The 25,133-nt window shown below is 32.8% G+C and overlaps 2 protein-coding genes and 4 non-coding genes across 6 annotated transcripts; 1 reads left to right on the top strand and 5 right to left on the bottom strand.

Annotated features, from left to right (window-relative positions):
• Positions 1 to 521: 521 nt before the first annotated feature.
• On the bottom strand, positions 522 to 619 carry LOC148761842 (small nucleolar RNA Z103). The gene has a single exon (XR_016027761.1). It is a non-coding gene; the product is annotated as a small nucleolar RNA Z103 (small nucleolar RNA).
• An 81-nt stretch (positions 620 to 700) lies between these two features.
• Positions 701 to 801, bottom strand: LOC148761841 (small nucleolar RNA Z103). Its single transcript, XR_016027762.1, has one exon. It is a non-coding gene; the product is annotated as a small nucleolar RNA Z103 (small nucleolar RNA).
• A 279-nt stretch (positions 802 to 1,080) lies between these two features.
• Positions 1,081 to 1,165, bottom strand: LOC148761840 (small nucleolar RNA snoR116). Its single transcript, XR_016027736.1, has one exon. It is a non-coding gene; the product is annotated as a small nucleolar RNA snoR116 (small nucleolar RNA).
• A 67-nt stretch (positions 1,166 to 1,232) lies between these two features.
• LOC148761839 (small nucleolar RNA snoR117) lies at positions 1,233 to 1,314 on the bottom strand. Its single transcript, XR_016027737.1, has one exon. It is a non-coding gene; the product is annotated as a small nucleolar RNA snoR117 (small nucleolar RNA).
• Positions 1,315 to 3,979: 2,665 nt separating this feature from the next.
• On the top strand, positions 3,980 to 5,578 carry LOC18594937 (uncharacterized). The gene is made up of 6 exons (XM_088808731.1): positions 3,980 to 4,252; positions 4,328 to 4,491; positions 4,643 to 4,724; positions 4,806 to 5,132; positions 5,216 to 5,310; positions 5,433 to 5,578. The coding sequence occupies exons 1-6, from the start codon at positions 3,980 to 3,982 to the stop codon at positions 5,533 to 5,535; spliced, it is 1,044 nt and encodes a 347-aa protein (XP_088664857.1). The 3' UTR covers positions 5,536 to 5,578.
• Positions 5,579 to 5,762: 184 nt separating this feature from the next.
• Positions 5,763 to 10,081, bottom strand: LOC18594936 (metal tolerance protein 9-like). Its single transcript, XM_018125091.2, has 6 exons — positions 9,691 to 10,081; positions 7,685 to 7,797; positions 7,297 to 7,542; positions 7,019 to 7,099; positions 6,648 to 6,878; positions 5,763 to 6,320 (listed from the first exon to the last, which is right to left on the bottom strand). The coding sequence occupies exons 1-6, from the start codon at positions 9,890 to 9,892 to the stop codon at positions 5,976 to 5,978; spliced, it is 1,218 nt and encodes a 405-aa protein (XP_017980580.2). The 5' UTR covers positions 9,893 to 10,081; the 3' UTR covers positions 5,763 to 5,975.
• Positions 10,082 to 25,133: the final 15,052 nt, after the last annotated feature.

Here is a 25,133-nt window from a genome sequence, read left to right as displayed (position 1 = left end):
TAAAGTATAGTAAATTTTTTATCAACTGTTAAATTACACAATTAAACTTTATTGATAATTTGTGTAAATTAAATTTTTTAATTTTTTAATTTGTTCAATTTTCATCATTAACATTTGCTGACATCACTTTTTTCTTTCTAAAAATTTGTTTTTTAATCATTATACGAAACTATAGTAATTTTAACACAAAATAATTATTTTTGTAAAAACTACAATAATTATTATACAAAACCATAATAATTATTGTTGTAATTATTATACAAAAAAGTTGGTATAAAAATTAATTACATAAGTCGACCTTTCCCAGAGATGAAACTTTTTGAAAGCAATGGCAGACAACTGTTAAACTCGTTGGTTAGAGATGTTGACGAATATATTTAATCTTCACAATTTTATTTTGATTTTGAGGGCCTATAATTTTCATCACAATTTAGAGTCAAATATTTAATGCCATTTAATTTGGAATTTCCTAGTATAAATATTTCAAATAAAACAGAAATGCAAATAAAGAAAAAAGTAGTATGGATCAGATTTCTGGCTTGAATTCTCATGAAAATGAGAATAAAATCGCACAGTTTGTTCAGCTTCGATCATCTGGGGAAATAATCATCACCTCCACAATAATTAACACTAATTAATTCCTATAACAAAGTGAAAAAAATAATTAAAAATTAGAAAATAATGTAAAATTGAGGTGAAGATGGATCAGAGTTCTGGCTTGGAATCTCTAACGAATTAGAGAAAAACAATCGCACAGTTTGTTCAGCTTCGATCATCTGGGGAAATAATCATCACTTCCATCTTCACCATTCATCTCTTTCTAAATTCATTTTATTTTTTAAAAAATACAGAAAATAAACAAATATATAAATTCCAAAATGTAGGGGCATCTGAATGCATCAAACTTACAGAGAAAAAAAATAAAGGGAAAATGCCAGAATCTCAGCCCCAAATGGGTATCGGCAACGTACAGCGCTGAAGTCGCTATTTTAATTTAAGCGCAACAGTGACTCTAATTTATTGCCTTCTTTTCCATTGAAAAACTCTAAAAAAACCAAACAAACAAACAGAAAAATAGAAAGGCTCAGAGAGTAATGATTTATGATTACATCAAGGAGACATGAGCTCTCATAGTTTGATGGTATAATTTTCGTCATCACCGCCTCATAAAAAGAAAGGAAAATTTATAAATAAATAAATAAATAAATCGAGGCAAAAATAAAACAAAAATGGTGCCTCAGAAACTAGGCTTACATACATCAAAGAAGAGAAAAATCTCAGATGGTACGGACAAAACCATGTACATCACAGGCGTTTAAGAATCGAAATAAAACGAAATTCAATAAAGATCTAATGGAAGGACAAAAGAACAGAGAAAGGAGAAGCTTTTAAACAGAGGAACAGAGAGAGAGCCGATGGACTGAGGGAGGAAGATGTGAGGAAGGGGGACTATAAATGGGGAAGACACGAGAAACCCTAATTCGCTTTAGTGAGGTTAAAATACCTATTTGCCCATTACGGGTATGTGAAATTACAAGAGTAACCTTGTCTACATGGACCGTCCGCCGTATCTTTGGACCTTTTTTATTTGAGCTCAGTAGCTCAATAGTATTGAAATTTAATTTTTTTCTTTGTTTCTATTTTCATTTTTAGGTATTTATTCATTTATGTATTTTCATTCTATCATGCACATATTTAAATTTGGAAAATTATTTAAAAAAAGCTATAAATATGAAAAAAAATAAATTCTTAATTATTTATTTATTGATTTTTTCATGCACATATTTTAACCTAGGAAATTATTTCAAATATGTTAATTACGAAAAGTAATTTTTTGTTAATTAAATTAAAAATTATAATTACTTGGAATGATCTTTTAAAAGTAAACTCTTAAAAAAGTTACAAGTGGTAACTTTCTTAAAATTTTCAAAGTGAAAATAATTATGATTCTTTACCAAAGTGTTGGGAGTGATGTCAACTTTTTTTTATAGGATGGTTTCTTTCTAAATAATTATTAAAACATATAAAATAATAAATATAATAATTAAAAAATTTTGTAAACTATAAATTGCGTCTTGGAGTTTCTTTGATTGCATCATAAGCATTTAATTTTAATTATGTAAATGTAAGAAAATGTTTCAATGATAAAATTTATAGGAAGTTATGAATACTAATTTTCTTGAAAATTTCTAGGGGAGGCAATTTTTTAAAAATTCTACCAAATGTTGGATAATTTAGAAAAATATTTCTAATATTTAGGGTTTGCAAAAAAACAATTTAAAAAAAAAAAGAGAAAGGGAAATAGAGTGAGATAAAATAAAAAAAATAAATAAAAAGTATCCATGATGAAATTTGATATTATTATCAAATGTTGACAAAATTTTATAAAATACACATCAATGGATCACTTAAAAAAATCATGATATTATCACAACAAAATCTTCACCCATCATAAATATCACGGAATAGTGCGAGTATATCTTATTTATGATTTAAAAATTTATATTCTAAAATCTTTTACTTTTAAATTTATTTTTTAATTTTAATATTTATCATTACACCGTCATCATGTCATATTTTAAAAATTTTATTTTAATAAAATAAAAAATTAAGTTGCTTTGAGTAGCCTAAAATTATTTAAAAAGAATTAGAAAATGTGACTTGGAAAATTTATTTGACTAACAAAAATTAGTCTTGGAAGAAGAGTGCAGAAGGCCAAGAAATGAGAAGAAAGAAAAAACATCACTTATATTTGTTAGAAGGAAATAACAAGACATCACTCATATTGGTAAATTAACACATAATTAATACAAATTATAATGAAATTGTAAAGACTAGATTTTGAATACAAACCAAGACTAATTTCTAAATAATCTATATTATATATCAAAATCCTCCCTCACATCTATCTAAGTTTATATTTTCACACTTGGTTTGATTTATTTAATTGATTGATATATTTTTTTAATTTCTTTTTTTATTAACATGCTATTAAAATATTAATAATTTAATAATTTATTATTAAAATGTTAATATGATATTTATTTCAATTTTTTATCTATTTTCATTTTGCTTTTTTTATCTTTCAATTTATTTTTTATTAAAATATTAGTAATTTATTATTAAATAATATAATTTTTATTTTAGATTCTTTTAATTTGTTTCTCTACTTTCATTGTCCTTTTTCCTCCTTTAATTTTATTTTGTATCCATAATTTAATAATATATTACTAGATATTAACTAGATATTTTATATGGTAGGGTTAGTAATCTACCATGATAAGTAAGATTATTTTTGTCCATATAACTATTTAAGCTCTATTTTGTGAAGTTTGAAATAGCTATTACAATGGGTATCGGTATTAACTATTCCGAGTTTGTAAAAAATAACCATTTCTTGTTATAAAAGGAAACAAATTAAACATAGAATTATTGTGAATATAGGTCCATTTCTCCAACCAAATATGTACTTGATACATATATACATATATACTTACACTTGTAAGCAAATACAAGACCTTTTAGATTTACATCATTTTACAGCCGTTGATATCAAATGAATCAAGCTAATGGCTGATATTGGTTTCCATTTCAACATAAATTCACTACTATCATTTCTTTCTTTTATCCTCTTTTGTTGAACATGAAAGATCTTCCTTTCTTTCTCCTTGTGTTCTACTTCTCTACTTGTTCGATTCCCCGCATTCAAACACTTCACACAAATGCCATCAGTTGCGTTGACGTTGATCTAATAGTTAATGCAAAGTAAATGAGGCTGAGACTAATAAATAAAGTTGCTGCATAGGGAAGGTACGTAAAGAACATGCATGGACTTCTTTGGTGAATTACGAGACTAATAAAAGAGGAAGTAACCAGTAACCAGTAACCAGTAGCACCTAGAATCATTCTCCCAAGAACATGATGAGTTGAGTAAAACAGTGGTAAAATATTGTGCTTCCCAATTGATCAGTTAGTTAACATGGGTGAGCTGATAGAGTTGCAGGTAGCATTAGGGGAGTGCTCTTCCAGCTTCAACATGGAGAAAGCAGTGTGCAATCATGGTTTGTTCATGATGTCTCCAAACGTTTGGATCCCTTCCACCAAATCCCTTCGTCGCCCTCTTCGACTCGCAGACTCTTCTCGTTCCGTTTATGTCACAATCTCACACCCAGCTCCCAACCACCCTTTCCTTGTTATACAAGTCAATGGCCTTCAGAACTCTATCTCCTCTGCTGATAAAGCTGTTATAATGGTATGTATGTCTTTTGACCAACATGTATATACCTATAGATTATAAGTATAACGTTTCACCATTGATATGATATAGGAACAAGTCGCAAGAATGCTAAGGATATCAAGCAAGGATGAGAGAGACGTTAGGGAGTTCCAAACATTGCATGGTTCAGCCAAGGACAGAGGCTTTGGTAGAATTTTCCGCTCCCCTTCCTTCTTTGAAGACGCTGTCAAGTCAATCCTTCTCTGCAACTGCGGGTACAATTATCTTTGTTAAGTTATACAGATGAAGATGCAACATCTTATGGGTTGCAATTAACCATTTATCCATGCATCCTTTTGTCCTTTCTCTTTCATTATATGTCACGAAAAAGTCACTAATAGACAACAATTCCAAATTTCTGACAAGGTGGAAGAGGACATTGACCATGGCTCGGGCTCTCTGCGCACTTCAGCTACAATTGGCTAGTGCTCATTTGCAACGCAAAAGGGTAGCATCCAATTCCAATGTGAAAATTTCGACCAAGAGATTAAAGCATAAGAAATACACTAAAGCTAGCTCAACTTCAGAGTTGTCAATGAGCGGATTTGATCAATCCATAGGGAATTTTCCAACCTCAACAGAACTAGCTTGCCTTGATGAGAAGTATCTAAATGAACGCTGCAATCTTGGGTACAGAGCCCGGTGCATTCTTCAACTTGCTAGAAAGGTTGAGAACGGGGAACTTGAGCTCAACAAACTTGAAGAATCTTCTGACACAACATCCTACGAAAGATTTTATCAAGAGCTGATGAAGATCAAAGGATTTGGTCCCTTTGTCTGTTCCAATATAATGATGTGCATTGGATTTTATGAGAGGATTCCTTTCGATAGTGAAACTATCAGACACTTGAAGATGGTCTGGACATTTTAGTTTATTAGTGAAGCACTTCTACTTTGTCACATTTGATAGAATATTCACTACTGTTTTCATTGTCGCAGGTGCATGGCAAGGGAAAATGCTCTAGAAAGACAATTGAAAAAGATATTGAAGAGATTTATGGCAAGTATGCTCCATTTCAGTGTATGGCATACTGGTGAGGAGACTATATATCCTTTTTTATTTACATATAGAACATATCCTGGCTATATATATTTTTACATTTTAATTTCTATTCAATTTGTATAATTACAGCTTATCTCTTTGAATTCTTTGTAGGCTGGAATTGTTGGACGAATATGAAAACAAAATTGGGAAACTGAGTGAGTTGGAAAGTTCCAGCTATCATCTTGCCACTGGCAGCCTGCACTTAACAGAGTAACTGACGGACATTGGCTCATTATCTAACTTGATTGTCTTTGTTTAATCATTACCTATCTTTGTCTAAATTTCCTCTAAAATCTGAAGAGACAGTTTGAACAACTTTTGCCTTTTCTATTTGGCAATGACAAATGAGCAAGTAATTAGTTGGTTAACATGACTTTCCTGAAGCTAGCTTTCCATCAGCTATTTCTGCTATCTATCAAATTTAGCAGACAAAAAGGAAGGTTTACAGAAGCAAAATAACATAATCCCATAGCAATCAACTGAAATACGAGTGGACTTCATGCACAGCTAATGATCTATAGTTATGAACAGTACAATTATGTGGCATTTGGAAGTACAGGCAGAATGTACATTAACAGGTGAATAAAACTAGGTTATTGAAAAGACACTAATAAGCTCTGGAAATCAATGCCAGCAGTGCCAGTGCCCATATAATCAGACCATGGTCTTGTGTTCAGGCCTATGTGTGAACTCAAAATCTATATGCACGAAGGCTCGCTCGACTTCTGGTAGCTGCTCCAGCTTCTCCTGGAGTTTCTCACCTATGTTGTGCGCTCTACCCAGGAACATGTCTTCAGGCAAGACAATGTCTACCTCCACAAAGTAATGAGAACCAAAAGTATATGCCCTGACCGTGTCAATGTGTTGGATCTCTTCATGGTGGTTCCATATCAAATATGTCAATTTAGCAAGAAAATCAGGTGGCGCAGTCCTACCTATTAGTGACCATACATTCTCAATCACTGTTCTGGCCCAGGTAGTCATTGTGTATAGTGCTATCTGCAGTTATGGATTTAACAAGGCATTGCTGTTAAGGATAAATTATAATCAGCTTCTAAGGATATTAGTAACATATGCACATGTGAAAGTGGTGCATGTCACATCCAGATGGCCAGGATTGGATAATTGCAACTGTCATTGGCTTCTTCTGGAAACAAACTGAGAAGTGAATCCTAGCAAATTTATAATTTTGATCAATGTGTAAAGAGCATTACATCATTTAAATGTGAGTGTCAGGGGCATACTAGTTACCAAAAGATGGAAGAAGTAAGTACTGAACCTTAAATAACTATAGCAAAGTGTGATAGAGAAGGAATTTTAACTCACTATTATAGCTCCAGTCGGATCAATCCACCAGTGGAAATGAATAGCTAGGACAGCTGTTGCTAAACCAACAGAATTAGTTATCACATCAAATAAATGATCCTGTGCATAGGCTTGAACAATTCCATTTTTGAATCGCCGGCAATAAACCATGAGAACGAACTTCACTACTGTCACGAAAACCATGATACCAATCATCCATTTCTCTTGCTTGTGATTGATCTCTGGGTGGGACTATAGCCACAAAAGGAACAAAAATAATAAACGAGTAAAAAATAAGTTGTGGCTATATCAAAATGATTAAAGAAACTAAAAAATTTTATGTAAATGCAGCATCTGACAGATGCTATGTTTACTAAATCAAAGTAGCATACCTTTGCAACAAGTTCCCTGACAGACTCAAGTAATATTTGTAATCCTAGAGTTGCCATTACTGAAGCAAAAACAATGATACCCTGGATTTTCAAGCTTGGTTAGTAAATATTTTTTTGTAAATTAAAAAAAAAAAAACCAATTTCTATTGAAAAATTAGTTCAAGAAGTGAAAAAAAGCAATCAGAAGAGGGAGTTCTGTGAAGCTCAGATCAACAGAAGATAATCTTTGAAATTAATCATAACCTTATATTAGACTGGAGACCTGAGCAGTAACTTACCACTGGCTGCATTCGTTTCTTTCCAATTGGATAGTGATAACGGTTGGGGGTTTTCATGGCATTCGCTGTGAACCATAGAATAAATCCTGACAAAAGATCCAAGAGTGAATCCAAAGTTGATGCAATGACTGCCAAAGATTTGCTCTCAACTGAAGCATAGACCTTTGCAGCAAAAAGCACCACGTTAGCAATGTTGGACGCATGGACTGCCATCCTCTCACTCCTGGCAAGTTGCTTCATTTCATCCTGAGTTCAGAAAGGTATTTGTGGATTAAATTTTGCTTTCTGTAAAAAATGGATCCAAATAGTTTGAATCTCCTACTACGTAATACAACAAACAGATGTAATCAAAACATTGTGGGGAAAAGACCAATGAAGAACAAACAACCTCCGTTAGGATTCCAGGCAAACAATCCATCTCATTCATGGCCTCCACTTCATTAAATCCTGCGAGGAGCCTCTCTTGCTTTTTATAGTACTCTGAGACCTTGCGCTGTTTCTCTGAGTCAAGATTGAAAGAAAGAAAATCCAATAAAAAATAAATCATAACATCATAAGTGAAGGCTAGGTCAAAACCAGAACCTAAGTGCTCCAAAATTATGGATATATATTGACACATGCATTACACAGATTAACTAACAACACAGAGAGATAAATCTTGGTAATATAAAATGAAGTAATATCAAAGAGATTGTGCATGACATCATATGGCAAACTGACTACCAAATGAAACTATAATTACCTGTTATACATGTAAAAAACTGTTACACGGAAAAGAACAGAAAGAAAGATGATTTTATGAGCTTTTGCCTTCATTATTGTTGTCAATTGCTAAGAATCTAGAAAAGCCTTGTAGGTAGCTGAGAGTCAGAAAATGTTGGTCAGCTTCTTCCTGTCAAATCTATGATGCAATCAAAAGAAACCCTTTGCATCCATAACTGCTAATCAAACACCTCACAGAATAACAACATCATACAAAATCTTGAGATTATTTTTGTTAATATCAAAGAATTAGTCCCAAAGTTAGTGTTTGCTTAGCACTTTTTACAATAATTTTAAATTTTAGGAAGATCATATACAAACAGGTTTGTTAATAGCCTGCTTCTGCTTCACCACAACTAAAAGAAATTAAGCATAAAGGGTCCAATTATTGGATGACCATCAAGTTCTCCAAGGACCAGCCCTTAAATCATAAAGCTCGAGGTCTAAAAGTTGACGATCAAAGCCAGGATATATTTTGGAATTTTGTACGTCAATCTTTGGCCTAAGTCTCAATGTTGTCTCAAAGTTTTTCTTTCTTATTTTCTTTGTTTGAAAAAAAAAAGGCTGAATTATCAAGAAAAAGTGGGCCTAACACTGATCTTGGTATCTCGTTGGGACAAAGAATATTCTATATATGTTTAATTAGTATAATAAATAAAAGGCCCCTTGGCTAAAGAAGGAAAACATTTACAATGAAATCACACTTTTGCCTTGCCTTTTTCCATAATGCTTCAGTCAATTAAAAAATACCAAACTTGCTAAATGGAAAAGAAGATAAGGACAAGCTCCAATAGAAGTTTTCCCAACAATTTAAAACTTTTAGAGACAAGCCAAGTAGGATTCCACTAATTCAGAAATGGGATCATGTTTATCATCAGCTAGATACATACCACAAACTTATAAATTCTCTTATAAAAACATGAACTCATTCTACTAAAGTTGTTAATGGCTTCATACATATATAGGGGTATATATGATGAAAGCAGAAACAAAATGTTTGCTTGTATCTAATGGGGTTAATTTGATGTTCTGTTTGAAGGGAAAATGGAATTGTAAAATTGGTTCCTTATCGTGAGTGAATTGAATTAAGATATCCTATTCTTCATAATTCCTAGAGGAGAAAGCGACGTCTTGAGTGGAAATTAATGATACGTACTTGTTTCTTTCTTTCTTGTCATGCATGCCTTTAATATATACATATATATTGAAATTAAAGTTAAGATATATAAAAAGATTTCCAAATGCCAAAGCACAAACAAAGATAAGCATAGGTACCTCCCCCAAAAGTGAATCAAATTATGTTTTTGTGCACAAAACTCGTGACCCTTTCACATGCTACCATAACAAGTTCAAGGACCACCAACAGTAGGAAAGCAGAATACTTTCCCAAATGAACGCAAGTTGAAAAGAAAATCCATTTGCAATTGCATAAACCAGTTTATTCTACCAGAAATTAAACACAACTCTTTTTCTAGAAACAAAGTTTTGGCTTCAAATAAAAAAAAGAAGGAAAGTTGTAAACTTGGAATTGAATTCAGTCACAAGACAGGAAAGAGAAAAGGAATCAAAGTGGGCTACTTGGTATCCACAGTTCACTTTGATGATGTCAAAAAGCAAACACAAATAACTTACTTGGGGTACAAAGCAGGGGAGAGATGCGAGGGCCAGGGTGGCGATGAGCACCGGAGCTTGGTCCTTGTTGGGGAAGGCGAAACTTGTCGAGGGAGAGACGCCAAGACGAGGATGCTTCTGCTTCTGAGGGCTCATCCTTTGACGGTAGAAGCTCTGTGTTGAAATCTTCAACATTAATGCCACTCTGAGTAGTGCTCTCCATTTTCTTTTTCTAAGGGAAAACAAAGGACCAACTCAACTCAACTGAACAACAACCGCTTGGCGTAATGCCGAAAACCGCTCCTTTCCTTCCCTTAAAACGGGGAAGGCGACGAGCCTACTTTGTACGTACTCGTATTGTAAGTTACAGTGTGGCCCCTAACGTGCCATTCTCTTTGTGGAACGATGACGCTTTCCCAACATAGAATTCTTTACATATATATATATATTTAGATAATTAAGGGGAAAAATGCCACGTGTCTTGTAATTAATATTTGGACTTAATTTTAATTGGAGGTATTGAATAAAACAAATTACAAAACAAAAAATTGATGAAAATTGTGATTACGAGTTCATTTATGAATTGTTTGACAAATCATAGACTAATTCGTTTCAATAAATTTTGAAGAAGCAAGTATTATTTTGCATTAGATAAAAAAATGTACATGTGACACCTATTCACTCATTATTTTTTTTTATTTCATTTCTTTTTTCAAATTTTTTTAAAAAATGAATATTGTAATTATTTTCTTGTCTCGACGAGGAAGTAAGTAGTTATTCGCTGAAAGTACGGAAGAATATGATATATAAAAGAAGGATGATGAAAAGCATATACCCATAAATTCCTTAAAAGAACGCTGCAAAGGGCCGCATGTTGTGATTGTTTTGGGACCGTTTACAAGGGTGTGGTATCAAATTCCTATCCTCTCGTTTCGCCTGTGGTCCAACCTTCCCTTCATTTCCCCAGATGCATATCCTAGAAGGTTTCCCTTTCCTTTTCCTTTTTCTTTTTCTTTTTTTAATCAAAATTGTGACAATATTTTTGTAGCTAATAGATAATGGGATAAGTTTTTATAATGCGAAAAATTCAGATTTGGAATTTCAAAATGTCAAAATCATACCACAATTTTTATTTTTGTTTTTACAATAATGCCACGAGTTGGGAAATTTCCTTCCTACCTGTACCACTACAATATCTGTTTTCTTTTTTTAAAGGTAAATTTTACATAAATCCCTTGTAGTATAATGGTTTCTCATATAAAGGTTACTCTGACCAAACAAAATCTTGTGTTTTACCATTGTTCTTGTAAAGGTAACAGTATTTAATTTTCAACAAAAACACAATACAATTCTTATAATTTTCACTAAAAGACAGTTCTTGTAAAGGTAATAGTATTTAATTTTCAATAAAAAGACAATATAGTTTTTATAATTTTCATCAAAAAGACAACAAGATCTTTATATTTGAAAGCTTTATTTCTTATTAAATTTCTAAATTCTTTTTTTTTTTTTTTTATAATTGAGAGAAGGAGATTTGAATTTTACTTTTTAAATGAGAGAATCATACACCAATCAATAAGTCAAATGCTTGAGTGTACATTTCTAAGTTTTTTTTTTTAAACTTGCTTCTATATAAAATTATCTTCAAGGCTTAGGTATCATCTTTGTACCGATCTTTTCCACCCGAATCAACTTTACTACCGCAAATATAATCGAGATAGAAACAAAGTTCAAAACCCAAATCAATTAATAAAATAAAAATGCCAAAAAATCAATTCAAGCTAAACGCAAACCTGAAACAAGTGGTGATGGAACAAGAGGATTGAAAATTTACCAAGGAAAGTAACCCACTACAACTCAAGTAACATTAGAATTCAAAAGGACTTAGTATTGAGAAGGAAAGTGAAATTTAAGAAATAAGAAAAACCCATAAGAATTCAAATAACAGCCAATAGAAAATAAAACCCATTTTACAAGAGAAACAAGGGGATTTACTAATTTTTTTTAAAAGGCAAACTGATATTGATCAAGTGAAATGGTTGAGTACATAATGCTAGCCTTGATTAGCAAAGACCTTTTGCAGCCAAATGCAGAGCACCTGTGCATATATACCCCTTTCTGAGTTGAAGCAATTTTACTCGACATTATGCTCTGTTTCACTTTACATACTTCCTTACCAAAAACAATCGAGGCATGCTTAATTCCTTCTCAATAACCGCAAGGAAAAGGCACCACTCTCCACTTGCCCTAGACGAAACTTCCTGGTAGAACACAAAAGTTTGTTTCTCACAAGCTGTTGCCAACTCCATCTCATGGATACCTTGCCGTCCTTGTCCACCCTCCTTTGCTTTTAGCGTATGCTTCCTGGTTCGTGCGTGTCCTAGTGCCAGTCCTTGTCATGGTTTTGTTGTTGTGACTCGTTACTCACAAGAGGACTTACTATTACAAGATCCTCCAACGCGTAAAAAATCAATCATGAGAATAAAAAAAACAGTAATGTCTTTTTTTCTTTTTTGTCAAAAGTAAGAAATAAAGCACTTAGATATAAAGGTTATACTGTCTTTTTATTGAAATTTTAACTGACAACACTGAAAATTTTTGTTGCTGATAGCTTTACCGCTGGTGGAGACCCGTCAACCCAAAAGAAAAATACAAAGAATAAAGTAAGATTTGTTGATTGATTCATTGTTGAGTTCTCTATTCGAGTTATTGATTTTGTTTGTATCTTATAATATTTATAATATTAGAGATGTGAAAAACAAATTTTGGAGATGGGAAAAAGACAAGTCCACCAACTTATCCTTTCTTTTTCTTCTATGGGTTTCGAGTTATTTTTTTCAGATTTTGGATAAAAGACTTTTATCCTTAATAAATTCACAACTTATTGAGCAATATATATATATATATATATATACATGATTTTGAAATTATTATTATAGAAATTAAATAAATTATATTAATCTTCTTAAATCAAAAATATTTTCTACAATATCATCCAAACAATAACAATAATAGTTTTTCAAGAAAATGCTTTCATGAAAAATCTATATTCTTCACAGGATAATCCGAATAATATAAAATGTTTTCAACAGTTTACCCAAACAATAGGAAACGTTATATTTTCTTATAAAATATTTTTACACAAAAAAATATTTTCCCTCATTAAGTTATTTTTTAGTTATTAAACGGAGTCTTATATGAAATTAAAATCCAACCATACAAATACCACACAATAAATAAAATTACAACAATATATACCACAAAGTTATATGACATACCAAATAACAAAAAATGCCTTTAATGCTACATAGTATACTATATAAGGAATGTGCCCTTAGTGCCACATGGCATACCAAATCATTCTTAACATTATATGGAATAGGCATTCTTAATCTACAAGACATTCTTGAACTATATGGCATAACATAGGTAATTTCTTAGCTAAACTATATTGCAAACTTTGTGAAATCCTTACATGATCATGTTTTTAGATAACATGCTTTTGTCACATGCGACATGACCGAGAGGCCGAGGAAGGGCCATTGGAGGTGTCGAGCCAGTAGATAGTAGACCATGAAAGGGATGAGAAGGTCACTCATGAGCCATAAATGGTTACTTACCCAAGCATACAGGCCAGGCACGTGAACAGGCAATAAGCCAGACAGGTCAAGCACATAGAGTTGTAGCAACTTAGTTGAGTTACGAAACCGGGTGAGTCACACAGATTGTCTCGTTAGCACTAACACCCACTATGCCAACCTCATGCCCTTGTTAGAGTTTGCAGGCTGATTCAAAAATCTGCCCGTGGAGGGTTTCCCTAAGCTTATAAAGTCTTTCTCTTGCCTTCATTTTGCTGCCTTGTTTTCTTTTTTCGCTTGCTAGTTGTGTGAGTGAAAGCTAACCAAGTGAAGGGGTAGGCTATCTACGCTGACTTAGGTTGGACTCGGGGGAGTTATGAGGACCTAAGGTGGAACATGGGGTGATTTAAAGAGCCACCATGTGACAAGTGGTATTCAAGCAAGATGATTAGGTGTGAGTGATGAGTGGAGGAAGAGAACAAGTCGCATCAACTCTAGAAGTTAGGCAAGGCTATGGGGCTACGAGTGGAAGAAATCGAGCTCGAAGGATGTGTTGTCTTTGAGAGAGACCTAGGTGATTAGAGTGTGAGCTCACAATGGGTGAGCTAAAAAAGTAGTATGATGAGATCGAGGCATGCATCGAGTGGCCAGAGTTCTAGGGGAACAAGTTACTCGTGGAGATGCAAGGAGCCTTAAACTAGTCACTCGACATCTTGACCCAGAAGAATACGAGCCTGGAAGCCATGGTGGAGACATTGAAGTAAAAACTTAAGCAGTAGCAGGGAGAGGAAGTTTCTTGTCGAGCCACTTCGATTACTGGTTTGTGGGGTTCTCTGGTGGAAATGCCCATGCCACTGCCATTTTGTGGGGAGTCGCTCTTCCAAGTAACTTGAGAACTTCGTGTGGAGCATGGAGTAGTATTTTTGAGTGGCCACACTAGAGAAAGAGACCAAGGTGAGCATTTTCATTTTTTTTTTTAAATATTGCTCTCATATGGTGGTATCATAAGGACGATGGGGATGAAGCCCGGTGAGCATGCTGTGACCACATGAAAAGAGTTCACGCAAGAGCTAAGATAACTGTTCTAGCCAATTATGCAGAGGATGAAGCTCGGAGAAAGATCTGCAAGCTCATGTAGAATGGCAAGGTGAGAGACTATTGTCAAGAGTTCTCTGAGTTGTTGCCCATGGTATCAAACATAAGTGAGTGAGAGATGCTGTTTTACTTCATTGATGGGTTGAAACTGTGGGTAAAGGCTGAGTTGCAACATTGAGGCATGTAGGATATGAGTAGGGCCATAGCTATGTTAAAATCATTAGTCAAGTTTGAACGTGTGACTTCCCCAAATAATGGCAAGGTAATGAGGAAGAGAGTGATGAAGGCTCCTTGTTTGACAGGGAAGTCAAGGGGAAGTTTCCCCGTTGCAAGGTTAAGATTTTAAACAAACGTCGAGAGAAAGGAGTTTTCATGTGCTACTTGTGTGAAGATGCCCATCAAGTGAAAGGCTACCCAATCAAGAAATGGTTTTTAGCGATTGATTGCGAAAGTAACAAACATGAGCCGCCACAGCAAGAGCCTAAGCAACAAGGTGCTGATAACTCTATGATAGTAAATTAGCTTAGTTCTTATAGTAATTCATAAAAATTAGTGAATTTTATTTAATTATTTTAAATTAGTTATTTTATGTGAGTCAATCTAATCATGGTTAATTTTATGCTTAATTTAGTGTTAATATGGTTAAGACAGGTTGTTATTAATTTATTTGTGCTTTTGTAGGTGTTAGAAAGAAGAATTTGAGTAAAAGAAGGAAAGCAATTTCAAGGTGCAGACTTGTAATGCATATATTTTAGTATTTTGACCATAAATTTCTCTACAAAGCTCCAAATGAAGCAATTCTTAGACCATTGGAAAGATAAGAGAAAAAGTTACAACTTTTATGTTTATGACTTTACCCATTTCGGTCTGCAACATGGTAAAAAATCATGTCAAATTAGACATACTATAGCAAGTCCTAGAGCAATTATGATTTTTGTTAATTAATTGGGCAAAATTGCGACTAACATAGTCTTATGAGGAAATTCTAGCTGAAAATGAGTTCTTTTTTTCATCCAACTTGGCCAACTTCAAAGCCTATAAAAACAACCTTTCAGATGAGAAAGAGAAGAGCGAAAACGTACACTAGATTGAAAGCTGAGAATCAAGCTACAAAGTCGTTGAAGCTGAGAAGATTTTGAAGGATTCAAGAAGACTTGGAAGATCAAAATTATAATTCTTAAGTTTTATCTTTTTGAGTATTCTTTTATTTTCTTAGTTTGTTTTTATTGTTTAAACTTTATTCAACAATGATGTGTGACTTGATGGGGAACTAATTCGTTAATCTAAGATTATGATTGAACTTAATATGTAGTTTGATTTATTTATCTTTCTTTTGTTTATATTTGATAGATTTAAGTTGTTTATTTTATTCTATTCTTAATGCTTCTAATTGCCTGATCACCAACTAGATTGAATTGGGAACCTAGGTTAAACCTTGACGAAGGAAATTTAGGTAGACCTTGAATAGAATAACATATGATCGAATGCACTTAGTTGATTAGGTGATTTGATTTGCATATAAGGTAGACATACACTTATAAGCCATACGTAGTCAGGATTAGAGCACAAACTTAGTGAATCTTTCTTCAATATAATTTGCATAGACATATAGTAAATTAATTGGGAGAGGTATTTTTATGAGAAACTCAACAGAGACTTGTAAATAATTTAGGACTCTAAGTTAGCAACTTAATCCATTAAACTGAGTTAAGAAAGAGAGACAATAATCAGATGAAGTATTGAGGGATATTATAATCTTAGATTTGGTAGTTAAGTGAGTTTTATTTACTATTTAATTTTAGTTTTAGTTTATTAGTTTTAATTTTTTTTTATTTTTATTTGTTTGGATAAAATTAGGGTATTATAATTTTAGTACTTAATAGTAAGAATTAAACAATTCTTTGTGGGAACGATACTCTACTTCATTACTATATTACTTGTTAATGATACGTGCACTTGCGTGAGAAAGCACCAACAGGTGCCATCAAGGTGAATAGGGAACCTATGAGGGAGTTGAGGTTGGGAGCTATTAGAGGGTGCCAAGCGACAAACGGTTCTCCATCAATGTGACAAAGGAGGAACGAACAATGCAAAGGTAAAAAGGGTAGGTGAATGTGCGAAAAGTTACAATATTCCCCTAATAATGAGGGCATTGCTAGCTTGTGTACGGGAGAGTGGCATGTGCCATCATCTCCTATCAGCCTTTCTTCACTTGAGTTTATTTATTAAATAAAATCCATCTATTGCATTTGACCTATTCTTAAGCTAAGATCCTTTATCATTCATTTCACTTTTAGTATCATTCAACTAGCCCACTTTTTGTGTAAATTTTCTCCATTTTTTATCTTACACTACCTTGCCCCAATGTCCTCTTCTTCTTGCTATTTTGTAGCATTCTTGCTATTTAAAGTATCTAGGTTCCTATAAACAAGAGACTCCTAACGTTGAGAAAAAATCGCAGGGCAAGATTTTTTTTTAACAAAAATTTAGTATAATTTTTATGATCCCATGGATAATTAGTCTTATCATGAGAGTGAGGGGTACCCATATGTAGCATTAATCGAAAAGGGTTTTGCTAGATGTATATAAGAGATAGAGGTTATTACATATGTAAAAGAGGCTTAATGATTGCATGAAGATATATTTAGGTTGGTTTTCAAGAAAGTTTTCAAAACAGTTTCCCAAAAGGCAAGAAATCATTTTCTATGTTTGTTAATAACTGTTGGTCCCTATATGTGTGTTAGAGGGGGGTGAATAGCATTTTTTGAATGTCGCTAAACTTAATTTCTAATTAACAGCTTGTTAAAGGTCGATGATGAGAAGTTAAAAACCAGATGGAAGAATGATTTAAAGAAAAGTGAAATGAAAAAATAAAAAATGGTAGATAATGCACAAAGATTTATAGTGGTTCGGTCTCTTTGACTTACATCCACTACCTTGATCTTCCATTCAAGGATTTTTAAATCAAATCACTAGAATCGTTGGAATTCCCAAACTTCTACCAAGTTTTTACAATGGCTTTTCACAAGCTCAGCTACAACCTTTAACAATGATTTTTCTCGGGATCAACCAAAACCCAAAACTAACTTTTCTTAAGGTTGAGTTAGAACCTATAATAGCAATCAAGCTAACCCAAGCTTGATTAATCCCCTTAGAGTGACTCGTACACTCTAAGTAATCAAGGAATACAAATATGAAGAAGTACTTATGATCACTAACCTGATTTGAATGGTACAAGATGAAGTGCTAAACTTTATTACAAAGATTAAAGTGAAACGTAATAAGAATTGAGAGAATCTTTGCTATTTTTTGGCTTTTTTTTTTCATGGAAGCATTTCATTTTCTTCTTAGCCGTTGGAGATGTCTTTTATACTTGAAAATTAACTCTGATGGATGTTGACAGCTTTCGACCGTTGAAAATAGTTTAAAATCCTTTCTAGCCATTAGTTTGTCTTTAGACATTCAAATTTAAATTCTTTGACAGTGATCTTTTAGCTGGCTAATCATACTTCTTAGTCGATTAAGTTTTCTCTATCTCGCAATCAAATTCTTTGACAGTGAGCTTTTAGCTGGCTAACCACACTTCTTAGTCGATTAAGTCTTCTTTGTCTCGCAATTTGCTTTACTCTGTTAATCATTTAAGTAAGACTTTAATAAATTAAAAGCTTACTATCTTTGAAGCAGCCAATTTCACTTTTGGATTTTAACTGACTAACTCCCTTAGTTAGCTGACTAAGAAACTTCTGTTTGTAGCTCATTTGTAACTTCTTATTCGAATGCGTTTTGATGTTTGCTTTCAAGTAATTAATTTATCATTGATATAGATTTTTATCCTACACACTCAAATAGTATAGTTAGACATTAATGAATGGGAATGTTTTGTTATCATCAAAGACTTATGGAGCTAACAATCTCTTTTTTTTTTTTATGATGACAAAACATCCCTTAATTAATAGCACAATGTCTATTCATTCCTTTTGTGCTGCACATGGTGAGGAATTGCTCCTTCTGAGTGTGTGCTCCCCCTTAATGTATGCATGATATTTTCAAGTTATTTTTTTTCCTGCTCAGCATGCAAGCTAATTTCTATCTATTTCTTAATGTAGTTAACAAGCATTGATTCTGTTCTTATGAGACATTTAACAAAGCATATTCATGAGTCAACATACAAACTTGCATAACTATCAATAATAAGTGACAAGATATCATCAATATTGTAACCAAAAGTCATCAACATATCATCATCAACTGACCATATCCATTTTAGACCCAAATGTCATTAACAAGCCAACAAAAATAACAAAATAGCATACCAAAAGGTTATCACCATCTAAATGCTAACCATCAACAATCAATAATAACAGAATGTCATAAATAACTAAGCGTCATCAGCATCATTAGAATAAAATTCCTAAATCACTGTATTATTACTTCTACTTTCTCCCTTTTTTTGTCATCAGCAAAATAGAGGTGGTATTCTGATTCAAGAAGATTCAGAGAGGGTGGATTCATTAATCCCAAAGTGAACATTAATGGGTTTGGGAGATGATAAGGGTGATGATTTTTAGGGTGAAGAATCAAGGGAAAGAGTGTCCAAGACTTGGAAAAGGTTTTGGCTAGAGGATTTAATTGAGGATCTAGCTTTGTCAGTCAACCTAGAAGATATTCTTCTTTTAAGGAACCTAGTTTTCATTACCATTGTCTTTTTTCCTTTTCCAGTAGGTTTGACTATAGACTGTGCAGATGCAGCTGCTTTCCCTTTTATTTTGTCAGTAGGTTCACTTCTGCCTGTAGTGTGAATTGAGTTAGGTGGAGTCCTTGTAGGTGCAGATGTCTATATTTTGCTTTTTACTTCTTTTTTTACAACTTGCTCTTCCCTTACCATTTGATGAAACACATCCATAATTAAGATTTTTTTAGAATTTGTTGGAGATTGCTTAGTTTTTTGTACTTCATCATGTTGTTAAAGATTAAAATTGTCAATGATGTCATCAAGAGAACCAATTACTTCTGTACCATCATTGCGTTCTTGTTCTATTTTAGGTTCAGGAGTAAGTTGTTTCTTTGCTGTGGCAAGTTCAGGTTCACCACCTTTAGTCTAAGGTGCAGTATTCTCAATAGTTTGTCCTTCTAGTATAGGACTGTGGGTTACTAAAGTACCTTCAAATGCAAGACCAGATGGTGTTCTTCCTTTTTTCTTTCACAATATTGGCTAGGCTTTGTAATTGATCGTTAATTTTCAGAATCATGTCAGACTGATCAGTTAGCTTGCCATCTATTCTCATCAATAAATTTAAAATCAATTCACTGGAGATTTGAGAGGGGGCTGACTTGGTTTGAGCAGAGGGAAGATTTTTATTTCTTTGGGTGTCTTTCAGAGTTTTAATAAATTTTTCTCTTTCGAGTTTATATCCCATTTTTGGTAGACTTCCCAAATAATGGCTTGGTCTCTACTTCTGACTTGATCCATTTGATATATTATACTCCAAATTCCCTTTTTCCTTACCACGAAGGTAATGAGGTTCCTATAGGCCAGATTAATTTTATCTACATGACAAGTTCCCTTCATTCTCTCAATCATAAACCTTCCAAGGTTGAAAAGAGTTGCATTGAATGCATGTTCCATCAGCCACATGTCTTGAAGACTTACATAGCTAAAACTATCGCTTTGTCCATGAATTGTTGTTGCAATAAAATAGTGCTAAATCCTAGTTTGAGGACTCTTAATGAAGCTTGCATAACTCCAAGAGGAGTACCTTTCCTTTTTCTCAGTAATGATTTCCCATATAAATGAGGAATCATATTCCTCTGGAATCTCATATTCTCCCACATTACATTCAATATTCAACAAGTTATGCAAATCAATAGTGGTAAGCACAAATTCTTTTCCATTCAAAAACATATTAAGACGATCCTCGACAAAATCCTCTAGATCATCAAACTCTATTTTATCTAGTGCAATGCTAAAGTAAAATTCTTTGGCAAGATTAGTACTATAAAATCTATTCTAAAAAACACTTAGTTTCTTTAATTTAAGTTCCTCAAAATATTCTGATAGACCTCTTTTGATATTAGGAACTTCATCAAAACTTTCCCAATCAATGAATTTTCCACAAGATATGGGTGCATTCTCTACTTTCTTAAATCTTTCCTCATGAATTTTATTCCCTAATTTTGAGGATGTAGAGTTACCTTTGTTGTTGGGGTTTCCTTTTTCAACCTTTTTGTTTGATCCTGATGCCTTCTCTTTTTGTTTCTTTCCAACCTTTTCTATCATTGGTACTAGGTCGTTCTTTTTCACTTTCTTTTGAGCCTTGGGTGATGGACGTTTTCCTTTTTTCTTTTCCCAAGCGTCACTTGGTAGTGAAGATTTGGCCATTGTTCTTGATGGTTTTTGACTTAGGGTTTGGAGAGATGTTTAAAGAGTTTGAGATGAGGAGTTTTAGTTTTGAAATGGCAGTTCAAGGAAAAAGACTATGGATGGGAGATAAGAAGTTAAGAGAAGTTATTAATCTCCCGTTTTAAATAAGGTCTGACATCTCCTTTTCAAAATTCAAAATTTTGGCCTTTGTTTTTTGTTTTCAGCAGTTAGACAGTTTTCTTTTCCTTCGTTCTCCTTTCCTCTTTTCTTCCTTTTTTTTTTAATTATTTTAGTTTCTTATCTGATTAAGTCTTACATTTAATTAACTAGGTCAAGCACAGAAAGTTTTTAAATAAGTTAAATGATTCTCTTAACCAACTAAGTTTTCATTGACTTGTTTAATTTATTCAATTATGCAACTGGTAACTTAATCGGTATATGTCTTTTGTTCAAGAAATATTTCTGACAAATTACTTAAGTTGTATAAGGTGAACTTAAAAGATTTATCTAAAGCTCATTTACATTAAGCATCCCTAGATTTCTTCTAATTTCGCAAAATCATTCATCACTTAAGGGTTTTGTGAAGATATCAGACAATTGATGCACAGTGTTAACGAATTCAATCTTAATATCTCTTTTATGTACATGATCTTTAATTAAATGTTGTCGAATTTCAATGTATTTTAGTTATAAAGTGCTGAACTGGATTCTTTGAAATGATTATAGCACTTGTGTTATCACAAAATATGGGTCTATTATGCATGGTTATTCCAAAATCTTTTAATTGCTATTTAATCCATATAATTTGTGCACAACAACTTCCTAAGGATATGTATTCTGCTTCAACTATTGATAATGCAATAAAGTTTTGCTTTTTACATGACTAAGATACAAGCATATTTCCTAAAAACTGATAAGTGCCACTAGTGTTTTTCCTATCTATTTTACTTCCAGCAAAATCAGCATTTGAGTATCTAATAAGATTAAAAGATGATTCTTTTGGATACCATAATCATAAACTTTGTGTGTCCAAGAGGTACCTAAAGATTCTTTTCACAACGATTAAATGTGATTCTTTGGGATGTGATTGGAATCGTGCACATAAGCATAAACTAAACTGTATGTTAGGTCTGCTAGCACTTAAGTCGAGTAAAAAGCCAATCATACTTCTATAAAGCTTTTGATCAACACTCTTTCCTTTTTCCTCTTTACCAAGCTTGGTGGAAGGACTCATTGGCGTGCCGATTGACTTCAACTTCATCACATCAAACTTTTTCAGCATTTCATTTGTGTATCTTTCTTGATTGATAAAAATACCATCCTCACATTGTTTAATTTGAAGACCAAGAAAGAATTTTAGCTCACCCATCATGCTTATTTGAAACTCACCCTGCATTTCTTTAGCAAAGTTCTTATACAAAGTCTCATCAGTAGCACCCAATAAAATATCATCCACATAAATTTGAACTATAATTAAATCATTTAGGCATTTCTTAATAAACAGGGTTGTATCGATACTTCCTCTAATGTAACCTTTTTCAATAAAAAATTTTAAAAGTTTTTCATACCAAGCTCTTGGAGCTTGTTTTAATCCATATAAGGCCTTATGTAATTTAAAGACATATTAAGCTTTTCAAAATCTTCAAAAACAAGGAGTTGTTTGACATAAACTTCTTCTTGAATAAGGCCACTTAAAAACACACTTTTCACATTCATTTGAAATAATTTCAAATTCATGAAACATGAAAATGCAAGTAATAATCTTATAACTTCTAACTTGGCAATAGGAGCAAAGGTTTCATCATAGTCAATACCTTATTCCTGATTATATCCTTCAGCAACTAGCCTAGCTTTGTTTTTTATTACATTACCTTTTTCATCTACATTGTTTCTAAACACCCATTTTGTATCAATAATTGGGTGATTGAATGGCCTTGGAACTAATGTCCATACTCTGTTCTTTTCAAAATTTTCAAGCTCTTTTTGCATGGCCAACATATAGCTTTCTTCCTTTTCTGCTTTTTCGAAATTTTTAAGCTCAACTTGTGACATGAAAGCTAAGTATTCACATGTTTCTTTAACTCCTCTTCTGGTTCTAACTCCTTATGAAGGATTACCAATAATTTGCTTTTGTTGGTGGTCTTTGACATATTTTCAACTTTTTGGTAGATCATTGTGTTGGTTTTCAACTCTTTGCAGATCTTCTAAAGATGAAACTTCTGCTTCTCTTTCATGGGAGTTTTCTTCGTTGTTTTGCTTGTTCTCCAAGCTTATTTCTTCCATTTGTCTTCCAATGTCCTCTACACCATTATCATCAACAAAGCTTTCTTTTGCACAATATTAGTTTTATCAAACACTACATGAATGGACTTTTCAATCATTAAAGTTCTTTTGTTAAAAATTCTATATGCTTTTGAATTTAATGTATATCTTAGAAATATTCCCTCATCACTCTTAGCATCAAATTTTCCAAGAGTATGTTTTCCATTGTTAAGAATAAAGCATTTACAACCAAAACTTCTAAAATGAGAAATATTTGATTTTCTGCTTTTGTATAATTCATAAGGAGTTTTAGATATCATTGCCCTTATTGAAACTTTGTTTAGAATGTAGGTTGCTGCATTAACAGCTTCTGCCTAAAAATACTTTGGTAAATTATTTTCACAAAGCATGGTTCAAGCCATTTCTTTTGAAGTTGAATTTTTCTCTCAACAACTCCATTTTGTTGAGGTGTTCTAGGTGCAGAAAAGTTGTGGTCTAACCTTTTTCATTGTAAAAACTTTCAAATTCGTCTCCTTCAAACTCACCACCATGATCACTTCTAATACTAACAATGAGAAGTCCTTTTCATTTTGAACTCTCTTATAGAGATTTGCAAATGTAGGTAATGCATCATTTTTGTAAGCGAGGAAGCAAACCCAAGTATACCTAGAATAATCATCAACTCTCATAAAACCATATGATTTACCTCCTAAGCTAGTTACACTGATTAAACCAAATAGATATATATGCAATAATTCAAGAGGTCTAGAAGTTGAAATAATCTTTTTGGCTTTGAATGATGTTCTAACTTGTTTCCTTAATTGACAAGCATTACAAATCTGATCATTTTTTAATTTTATTTTAGGCAATCCAATAACTAGATTTTTTCTCATTAGTTTTGAAATGGTGTGCATGCTTGCATGTCCAAGTCTTCGATGCCATAACCAGCTATCATTTTCATCATTTACTATAAGATATGTCTCACAATCTAGCTCAAGATCTTCAAGAAATATAACAAACATGTTTTTTATTCTTTTCCAATAAATGCAGTTTTGCTGGTACTAATATCTATAACTTCACATTTATGTAAATCAAAATATATTTCAAAACCTTTGCCATACAGTTGACTGATACTTAATAGATTATGCTTTAAGCCTTTAACAAATAGAACATGATCAATTTGAGCATGAGAATTTTTACCAATAGTTCTCATACCATGAATTTTGCCTTTTGAATCATCTTTAAATGATACTATACCACCCTTTTTCTTATCCAATTGAGCAAACAACATCTCATTTCCTATCATATGCCTTGAGCAGCCACTGTCCTCTCGGTTTAGCTCAACATGCAAAAAAAATTTTCAATTTTTCCTAAAAAGAACCCATACCTTGATAGGTCTTTGAAGGTTAGTTGATGCATGAGAGCCTTTTAGTACCTAAATCATTTTTGTTCTTTGAGTGCTTTTTCTTCTATGACATTCATAAGAAAGATGACTTATTTTACCACATACATAACACCTACATGAGAAACCATGAGAATTTCTCTTAAAGGTTGTATTTCTTCTTGATATTTCTTCTATTAAGCCCTTAAGAGCAATGTTTTCATCAATTGCCTTTTGGAACACTACATTTCTGTTTTCAAGTTCCAATTTCAAAAGTTCAAAATCTGTTCTAGAATGTTCTAGTTCAATTTGAAAGAAATTTCTTTGTTCAAAAACAAAGTTGAAATCATATCTTATCTTTTCTAGATCATTCTTAAGAGATGTAGTCTTCTTTTACGGCCTTATATTTTGATGCAAGTTTTTCAAACTTATCTAGAAGCATTCATATTCTTATTGAAATTCATCAAATAAAATATCACAAAGGATAGAGGATACCTTGGATCCATCATCTTTGGCTATCAAACATAGGTTTGCTCTTTCTTCCACTATTTCTTCATCAACTTCCGAATTTGATGCATCACTGTCAAACCAAGTTACAACTACTATAACTTTCTTTGTAATTTTCGTGGGAGTTTCCTCCTTCAGCAATGGGCATTTTGATCTGAAGTGTCCAGGTTTCTTGTGCTCAAAACATATAATTATACTTGTCAAAATGGGCTTAGTCCATTGGATCGGCTCATTTTTTATCAAATATGGGGTGGGTTGGGCCTAAAAATTTAGGCCCATA

Source organism: Theobroma cacao, chromosome 7, assembly GCF_053813885.1.
Source record: "Theobroma cacao isolate CCN51 chromosome 7, ASM5381388v1, whole genome shotgun sequence".
Classification (NCBI taxonomy): Eukaryota; Viridiplantae; Streptophyta; class Magnoliopsida; order Malvales; family Malvaceae; genus Theobroma; species Theobroma cacao.
Note: the sequence above shows the minus strand (reverse complement) of the source record. Positions and strands in the feature narration are given on the sequence as shown.